General features: G+C 34.9%; 1 protein-coding gene across 1 annotated transcript in view; it reads left to right on the forward strand.

Moving 5' to 3' along the window:
* The window catches only part of LOC106459722, a 59,404-nt gene that overhangs the window by 39,956 nt on the left and 8,817 nt on the right, over positions 1-10,631 (forward strand). Inside the window, exons 3-5 of the mRNA XM_022386250.1 lie at positions 5,106-5,564; positions 6,647-9,000; positions 10,238-10,394. Of these exons, the coding sequence (XP_022241958.1) occupies positions 5,106-5,564; positions 6,647-9,000; positions 10,238-10,394 (2,970 nt within the window). The remainder of the gene's footprint in view (positions 1-5,105; positions 5,565-6,646; positions 9,001-10,237; positions 10,395-10,631) is intronic.

Here is a 10,631-nt window from a genome sequence, read left to right on the forward strand (position 1 = left end):
TGAGATTTTCACTAAAGAAAAACAAATATTTTTTCTGAAGTTAGTTTTTTATTGTTTAAATCTGAAACTTGCTTCTTTTTTCTTTGTAGCTTTGTGGAAATTTAAATTGTTTGATTTATTGCTCAGCTGTAAAAATATTACCTAGTTATAAAATGGTTATGATCGGTACGGTAGTTTCCGAGGTTTCGTATACATCGCAAGCTCCATTATAATATGATGCTAATAAATTATTCGTATCCAACTTCAAATGACAATTCAATAAACACATTGTAATATTTATCCTAAAATTATTTCTACATTTTTCTTCCAAGTGATATTGGACAAGGTGTGGCTTATTTGTTAGCGTGCCTGGACTATACTCTGCATGGGAGTGCGCTATAAGAATGACTGTTGACTAGTTTGCCTCTCCTTCAGTCTGTCAGTTTAAAAATAAGTACGGCTATACGTAGTTATGTAGCGCTGCGCAAAAAAATTACGAACCAAAGTTATGTAATGTCAGTTTCTTCAATTTTCTGACGGTGTTACTTTTTACAGGTTCGTGTTGAACCATATTCCTTCAATTTTCTGACGGTGTTACTTTTTACAGGTTCGTGTTGAACCATACTTTCTTCGTCACCATAGTTTTACATTATTACTTTATATGAAGTTCTTATATTGATGTGTTATTTTGTTTCTTGTCTGAAAGTTTGATCAGTTCTCATTTATCCTACTAAACCTCAATGTTTTTCTTAGAGACAATACCAATGAGACATTATGTAGAATTATTGACAAATCTAATAACCGTCCTTACGTATGGTTGGTGTGAGGGGGTCTATCTATAAATAGGCTTTGTTTTTTGTGTTGTTGTTTTTTTACATTGCAAGAGTTTCGATATGGCACATAAAGTTAATTTCCTTTATTTATAAAACTACTAGTAAAGTTTTCAAAAATAGCGTCCTTCTTTTCTTTACAATAATATTAACCTAAAACTTTTTTTTTCTCTAATGGAGTTTGCATAGTGAATTTGTTTCTTCCCTTCTGCTTACGAGAAATGCGAGCTCTACCTTGGCTCAGCCTTGTTACCGAGTGTTGTCACGATGGACGGTTATCGATTTTACCACTGGATCGAATGAATCTGTTCAGCTACTTAGGCCTCACGATCAAGTGTGTGGTGTCTCGTAATTGCTTACACAGTTGAAGTTGTTGTCTTTTTCAAATCAATGAAAAAAAGTCTGAAGTTAGTGAAAAATACAGGCGCTCGATGTATCTTTTACGTTTCTGCACATTATATATTAATTACATGTAAATTTTCAGTGTTTCGTATTATCCGCTCACTGGAAGTAATGATAAACTTATAACTTTATGTAATAGTATAAAGATTCTTTAATGTTTCTTTAGCTCTTTTACGTTTAGACACGATTCCCCTGGATTATTTATTTTTAAATGTTAATTTCATGAATTTAAAAAAATGGCGTTGATAATTTTGTTGCAGAAAAGTCACACGATTTGAATTATTTTACATAAAAAAACCTGACAATTCTGAACAATGGTTCGCTTTTCAAAGTTTTAGGAATGAAGGGAAATAACTTTGTATGCTTATCTTAAAGCCAAATGTATAAAATTAACCCGTTCCTTTTTAGATGCAGTTTCTTTAGATCCAATAAGTAAGTCTTATTTTGACATTTATACTAGTAACTTTGGCCCGGCATGACCAGGTGGTTAGGGCGCTCGATTCGCAATCTGAGGGTCGCGATTTCGAATCCCCGTCCCACCAAACATGCTCGCCCTTTCAGCCGTGGGGGCGTCATAATGTGACGGTCAATCCCACTATTGGTTAGTAAACTAGTAGTCCAAGAGTTGGCGGTGAGTGGTGCTGACTAGCTGCCTTCCCTCTAGTCTTACACTTCTCAATTAGAGGCGGCTAGCGCAGATAGCCCTCGTGTATCTTTGCGCGAAATTCAAAACAAACAAACTAGTAACTTTCAAGTACGCTTATATTTTACATTTTACCGAGTATTTTCACATTTGTTTCAGATTATTTGATATTAGTGATTATGAGTTTATGTTCCTCCACACGTTTCTTAAACTTAACAAGACATTCTAAATCACAATAATCTTTTTAAAATCAGTTTCTGTAACTTCTTGATGTCCGTTCCACCAAACATGCTCGCCCTTTCAGCCGTGGGGGCGTTATAATGGGACGATCAATCCCACTATTTGTTGGTAAAGGAGTAGTCTAAGTGATGGCGGTGGGTGGTGATGACTATCTGCTTTCCCTCTAGCCTTTCACTGCTAAATTAGGAACGGCTAGCGCAGATAGCGTTCGTGTAACTTTGCCCGAAATGCAAAACAAAAAGAAAACTTCTTGATGAAACTTCGAATACTTATGAGATTGTTGTCTATACATTGAAGATACATAGTTATAAGCTAGTAATGAAATCTAGATTCTTAGAGAAAGGCTTTGAATTAAATGAATTTAAATACAACTCCATACAGTTGACAGAGATTTTGTGTACTCTGCTCCTTAGGCTACGAAAAACCTTATTGTTTCTGAAATTACTTAAGGTTTTCATTGGGTTGCCTGCATGCTTCCACAATAATTATGCTGCTCAATACCTTCTGAATAAGTTGAGTACCCATCTTCGGAAATAATTTAAGCTTGATAAGTAAGAGAAGACATTAACCCTGTTTATTATCTGAATAACGTTTCATGGTTTACTTTAAAGAAATAACCCTAATATTTGTAAGAATATTGTAGTCGTACTCTGTGCACACTGTTGTTAACTATATGGATTTTTCTAATTAATTAAAAACGTTTTATCTGGTGTTTGAATTTTAAGTAGTTGGTTATAAAAATTATAAGAAACCGAATACTCTTTCTTGTCTTGTCCCTTGAGAAACGGCCCGGCATGGCCAGGTGGTTAGGGCCCTCGACTCACAATCTGCGGGTTCGAATTCCCGTCGTACCAAACATGCTCGCCCTTTCTGCCGTGGAGACATTATAATGTGACGGTCAATCCCACTGTTCGTTGGATAAAGAGTAGCCCAAGAATCGGCGGTGATTACTAGCTGCCTTCCCTCTAGTCTTACACTAGGGACGGCTAGCGCAGATAGCCCTCGTGTAGCTTTGCGCGAAATTCATAACAAACCAAATAAACTAAACCCTTGAGAAACGTGATCAATTTCAGAGTCTTATTACTCCATTCTTTATATACTAGTTGTCATGGTCTCTTCATTTATAATGTACAAATCAAGAAAACGAATTACCGTCAGTTAGCAACGTAGATGTTTATATGAAGGTTCTGAACATATAATATATTTTACCGTTGACCTATAAGTATGTTTGAAAAGGTAATAACACAAGTTTTCTCAGATTTTTGTGTTTTATGCTCTCTCTTCTGTTACCATTGAAACAGTGATAAACAGATATGTCGTCTTTTGTTATAGTTTTATAGTAGTAATATTGAGTTACGACGGAAAGTGGTGCTCAGAAGAAATTTAATTACGAACCTACATCATTGCCTTGCCTTTAATGAAAGGACGTTAACTATTAATGTTTTGAAAGAGCCATAAAACACTCTATGTACTGAAAGTGATTAATTTTTATTAATCTTTTGCATCCATTCGCACGCTTAACCTGGATTAAATTAAGGACCTAAGTGATCCTTGAAACAATATCCCTGAATGCCAGACCTATAAAGGCAAAACTTCGAGTGAAAAAGAAAACAAAACGTTATTTACAAATTTAAAATCCTATGAATATAATGTGTTAGCGGTACTTTAGTTATGAAAAACTGATATACGTTTAATATGAGAATGTTTGATTACATTCAGCATTAATACTTTACAAACAATAAATATTATACAGTTTTTAAATAAAGGTAGGACTTCCTAAACAGATAAAATTGTAAATTATATAAAAGTGAAATAATTATGAATGGTATGGAGAATGGAATAAAAAGAAATGTTTATATGCTACGTTAACTGTAAGCGTTGAAATATTCTCGAGTACTTATATATATCAAAAGTAACCAAAGGTTTCAATGAAGGGAGTGTTACAGTGGCAAAGTGTATTTGAGTTTAAACTTAAAACAAATAACGAATAAAGTTACAGAAAAGTTCAATGACTTTTGATAGTTCATATTTATGAGAATTTAATATATCATTAACATATATGGTTCAAATTTAATTTTAAAAATGTTGCTTGTTTTGTTTTGTTGTTGTTAAGCAGAAAGCTACACAATTGACTGTTGGTTCTGTGCCCGAATGTTTACGTTATAAGCCCACTTTTGAGCCACTATGGAGTAAAAACAAATCTGAATGTGGAAATAAATAAAAATCATGATTTGGACTTTGCAATGTGAAAATGTTGTCAAATCTGACGTTGTTGAACCACATATTTATTTTCAATGTCAAAATGTTTATTTTCTTTGAGTTTATGATTTGGCTGCTTCCTTGCTTTAGTGCAAAAGCACATAATGGGCTATCTGCGCTCTGTCCACCACGGCGAATCGAACCTAGGAATTTAGCATCATTGTAACTCCATAAAATTACCTCTGATCTACTAAGGAGGGGGGGGGGGGTAGTTTATGAGACTCAATGTTAAAGTTCTGTTTTCGTAGTTGGTCCCATTTGTTTATATTTATACAGTTACGAGTTAGGTTTGCACTCTGTGATTTTGTTTTACCCCTTAAAGCAGTTCTCTATTAGTTCTGCTCTTGAATATCATTCCCAATGCATAAGATGAAATTCCAATAATTTACCACAGTACGAACTAGCTAGTAGTCTGACTAATAACAGTTATTCAGCGTAGTGTATGAAAGTTTAGTATTTTCTTAAGAAAACTAGAGATCAAATAATCATATTTATTATGTTTCCCTATGCAATAATATACTGGCTTTCATGCCGTATCTACATAACAGTTTATACTCAATCTGTCTCAGCTTATGATGTTTTTCCAAATTATATGAAAGAGAAGTTCTGTGTCAACATCAAATCTGATTCTTCGTATCTTTGTTAAAGAAGTTTTCTTTAAGTGTTGAATGCGGTAGAGATTAGTTTTATTTTAATTTGTATCCAGTTATAACTTTAATGATCTTTATGGTTAATAAAACATTTTATTTTAGTTTTCAGAAGACACTACGTAAAGCCCAACTAGAGGAAACCCATCATTCAAATAATATATCTACAGTAAGGGTCATTACTGAGGATGGCACTGTAACATTGAATACTAGCGACACCTGTAAGGCCAAACCAACGATACTTGTTACGAATCTCCGTGTTTCACCTACCAAACAACGTTCTTCACGCCCTCTTCCACCTACACCAACTCCTGATCAAGAAAATGAATACCAAGCAAGCAATAACAATAGTGGAAGAGAAGCTGTTGAGCTTGAGCGAATTACAACAATTCAGACTCGTCATTTAATACCACAGGAAAAAACATCAATTTGTCCCAGCCCAGAGCTCCCACTTCCACCTCCTCCTCAAACAGAAGATATTATGGTCCAGCCCTCAAGTGATCCCCTACCTCCGCCACCCGATCCTTTTGAAATAGACATGATCGTTACTGCTACCACGAGCACGTATGTAATGTGATGATCGTTTTTCAACACTTCATTGTATATACATATTTTACTATCTTCGGTTTATATCATACTTCACATATATGTGGACAAAAGGAAATATCTCACATTTCAGCTCATTTAAAATTAATTTTCTTTCGTTGTATTTCTGAATAACATATGAATAAGAATGAACTACATTTTTCTCCTGTTATTTATATTTGTGGAACGGTATTACAAATATTACCGTTCCACAAACCGATATCGATCAGTAACGTGTCCGTTGAAGGTGTTTAATACATAATTTATAGAATAATAAATTTTCTTACACAAAGGTATACATGTTCACAACGTTTCCATGTTTCACAAAAATAACAACCAGTGTAACAATGCGGAATCGTGTATAAGTTCTTGTTTCTTTCAATGAAAACACGATATCATAATTGTTAGTTTCAATTTAATTTTTATTCTGATAAGTTATTTATATTTATATTTAAACAAAGCTGCAACAACCATTTCACGATCACACATTCGTATTTTACCAACATATGATATTTGTTATATTTTCATTTATTTTACTTTATGTTTTTTTTTTGCTGTTTATACTACAGTTTCACCTCCTTGTGACTTGAAAGCTTATAACGCTAAAATTTGGGGTTCGGTTCCTGCATTAGATACAGCACATATAGCCCATTGTTGATTAACTAAAAGTGAATAAAATACTGCAGATTCATATTTATTGTAATACAGAACAAATTGTTTTAATAAAATTCACTTTCCAAACAAACTGGTAACTCTAAAGGATAGATCAAAATAAATGAATTGTACGTTTGTATTACGATGGTCTACAAATACTGTTAATATGTGAAAAATATTGGGCCAATTAAAAAAATGTTTACTTTGTTCACTGTCCGTTGATCAATAAATGGAAATACTAGTACATTAAATGGAACGTTTTAATGAGTTCACTGTACAATTCATAATTGTACAGTTGAATAAAAATAGAGCTAAATCATTTAATTCGTTTCTTTACTATATAAAAATTAAAACTTTTGTTTATTGTAAATGTGAATTCAACAAATAAAACTGTTTTCTCTTAACAGGAATCCATACCAGACTTCCTGTATGTCTCACAAAAGTGAATCTAAAGATAAGAAATACAACACAGAAAGAAGTACGAGAAACGTCATGGCTCATCGACTCCAACTTTCTCCACCATCCAAAGGACATTTACCTCCTCAAGTTAAAGGGTATATGACACATCAGAGTGCGTATACAAACCAGAGTGCTTCTAGGTTTTATGATTCTTCTAGCGTCACAAGAAAACATCCTGGGCTGCATAATGTAGCTGAGAAATCTCGAGAAAATCAGTTTGGTAAAGAGAGTAATACCGTTTCTCCTTTGCACTTTCCTGGTTCCTTGCCATCTCAGCTTGAAAACCTCAATGTTATTCAGTGTTCTCAAAATGATCATTTTCTTGATAGCAAGCAAGAAAACACGATCCCATGCCATTCACGCTGTATCTCCCCTACTTTTAGTGTTAAGCCTAACCTTTCGGAAAGAAAACTCAGTATCAATGTGATTAGAGATAATAATGATCCCGACTGTCACGGTGCAATTACCAAGACGAAAGCATCAGAGGATAACCTCTTTCAAGATCACAAAAGTATGAGCACCAAAAAAAATGATCAATCACCTGCCGACTTGTTGAGAAGTGATTGTTTGGTATTGTATCACCCATTCTCTGAATCTTCATCTGTAGCGAAGTCAAATGGTCTGACGCCTGTACACGTTTCACCTAGTCAAGACTTGTCAAGTTCAAGACGCCAACTGATATCTACTTCGTCTTCTGAAAGTTGTATATTTTCGGAACATAGTAGCTCGATTTCATTTAGTTCAATATCAGGCTCAAACAGTCTCGATTACTCACTTAATACATATTCAAATAGCAACTGTGTTAACGTTCTAAAAAAGCCTTTGAGTAGAATCAGTGAGAGCAGTTATCAAAATATTTCGGAACTAAGAGAAGAAATGACGTCACCCATCTATGTTAATATACCCCTCTCTAAACAGGAGATTGTATCGCCGTCTTCTCATGAAGTCAGCAGTGTTGATGGTCTGTCGTCAACTTATTTTAACCTCAGTAGTGTTCACTCAAAAAAAGAACACAGTTCTGTTCCAAAAGACACACCATTTAATACTAAGCACAAAACCGCATCAGCTTACTTGAACAGTAGCAGTGGGCACGAGACAGAAAATGATTCCTCCCCAGTGCGAGAAGGCTCATTACCTACAACCAACTTCAATAACTTGCATGAAAAGGAACAGAATTCCACCACAGTGCCAGAAGACACACAATGTACTGAGAAAACTACTAAGTATAAGGTTTCAGAAGTTCATTCAAATAATACCACTGGGCATAAAAGAGAATTAAACTTTTTCCCATCTATAGAAGATGCATCATCTATTGAGAACGTTACTAAGAAAAAATTATTACCAATTTATTCATCTAATGATATTGAGCACGAGAAAGAGCTGAATTACTTTCCAGTTCCAGGAAATGCATCATCTACGAACAAGAAAGTACCAGTTTATTCTTATAATGCCAGTGGACACCAGAAAGAAATGAATGTTTCCACAGTTCCCGAAAATGCATCATCTGCTGAAAGTATAACCAAGATTAAGATATTACCAATTTATCCAAGTAATAGTTCTAGGCACAAGAAAGAACTGAATTCTACACCACTGGCAGAAGACATACCATCTACTGAAGACATTGCTAAGTTCAAGATGTCACTAGATTGTTCAGTTAATAATCCTGAACATGAAAGAGAATTGAATTCGTCCCCATTTCCAGAAGACACATCACTTACTGAGAATATTACTAAGTATAAAAGTAATAACATTGAATACGAGAGAGAACCGAATTCGCTTCCAGTGCTAGAAGATACACTATCTGCTGAGAATATTAATGGACAAAAAACGTCACAAATTGATTCTAATATCAGTACGCTTTTCATACTTTCCCCAATACCAAAAGAAACTCTTTCATCTGTCGGAAGCAACACCAAACACCAGATGTCACCTACGTATTCCAACATTTGCCCTATAGATAAAGCGAAACATAGTTCCTCGTGCGTACCTGAAGGCTTACTGTCAGCATCAGAACAAGCATCACAATCTTACTCCACTAATCGTACTGTAAAATCGAAAAAAAAAGAAAATGGTTTTGTAAAAGAGGAAAGTAGAGCACACCATGAGCATAACGCTATGTATATACCTGCAACAAATAATACAGATAGTTTGTCCAGCAACAACAGAATAAGCAGCTCAACACAAACAACGGATACTTCTACTCCTTTGCGGAAGCAGAAGACCAAAGAAGAATTGGAATGCGAAAGATTATCTCAAGCTTTTGCGAATTACTGTGGGGATGCAACCTTAAGAAATTTGCTTGGTGAGTTTGTGTTTTACTTATAATAAATATATAGTGTTATTCAAATCAGAAAGAGAGATAACGATTTTTTTACAGCATTTTCACCCAAAGAGCTACCTGCATATACCTGTTTTTAAAAGATAGACTCTTGAGCTACTCTTGTCTGATTGAATAGTTTTCGCTCCCAAAGTGTTGAACACGCCAACCACTAGGCTACCAGAGAATGACAAGAAATAAAAAAAACAATGCTAGTTCACAATATAATTCGGTTTTGAAACACCCTGTCGTTAATGACATTTTTGATCTGATTTATAATCAGCTCAGTAGCTTACCTAATGATCATCGAAACATTTGCAGCTCAAGCAATTGATGATGTCTCGACCACTACTATGTTTGTTGTATCACAACCTGTTGGTGAGCCATGGTACTTGATGATGTCTCGACCACTATTAGGTTTGTTGTATCACAACCTGCTGGTGAGCCATGGTACTTGATGATGTCTCGACCACTACTATGTTTGTTGTATCACAACCTGCTGGTGAGCCATGGTACTTGATGATGTCTCGACCACTACTATGTTTGTTGTATCACAACCTGCTGGTGAGCCATGGTACTTGATGATGTCTCGACCACTACAATGTTTGTTGTATCACAACCTGCTAGTGAGCCATGGTACTGGGCACAAGGCTTCGTCGGCACTGCATATAGCAGATATAGTATAGTTGATATTAGTTTTTACTTTCACTCATAGGTTCTTATAATTACTAACGCAGGTAAACCCGGCATGGCCAGATGGTTACAGTACTCGACTCGCAATCTGAGGGTCGCTGGTTCAAATCCCTCGTCTCACCAAACATGCTCGCCCTTTCAGCTGTTGGAACATTATAATGTGACGCTCAATCCCACTATTCGTTGGTAAAAGAGTAGCCCAAGAGTTGATGGTGGGTGGTGATGAATAGCTGCCTTCCCTCTAGTCTTTCACTGCTAAATTAGGGACGGCTAGCGCATATAACCCTCGTGTAGCTTTGCGCGAACTTCCAAACAGCTCCACCTAGTGATTTATAATGCAAGCTTCTCCTGTTAACATTGTGGTCACTTGACTCTTTTCGAGCTCAAACATGTAATGTTAATTAATTAAGTAATTCGTTAATTAATTTGAAATTTATTTATAAGTGTTTAAATTTATTACTAAAACATGAAATTAAAGATAGGAAAGAGAATTCCTATTTGGATTTTTCATTATTATGATTCTCTACAGTACCAGCTTCCAACCATAAAACTATGTCAGACTATTTGGAGGGACTGTTCAACCTAGAGCTTGAAAGGGGAGGTCAACCCGTAAGAAAAATCACAACAACAAAAATCACAACTTTGAAAGATTCAAAAACACTTGGCTTCCAAACGTTTGAAAACAGGTAATGGTGATAAGTCCTTCTTTTTAAGTTGTGCTTTATTAATTGCAATTTATGCTCGGTGTATGTAACCTTTTTGTTGTTGTTGTTTTATTGCTATACTTACTTCTCTTACTTTTTTATATTTAATCTCTCATGAAATATTAATATAAAAATGTAGTTCTTATACTTCATCGCGAGATATAATAAATATATTTTCATATCAATATTTAGGTTATAATATATAATAAATAACTTTTC

Source organism: Limulus polyphemus, unplaced genomic scaffold (genome assembly GCF_000517525.1).
Source record: "Limulus polyphemus unplaced genomic scaffold, Limulus_polyphemus-2.1.2 Scaffold653, whole genome shotgun sequence".
In the NCBI taxonomy this organism is placed as follows: Eukaryota; Metazoa; Arthropoda; class Merostomata; order Xiphosura; family Limulidae; genus Limulus; species Limulus polyphemus.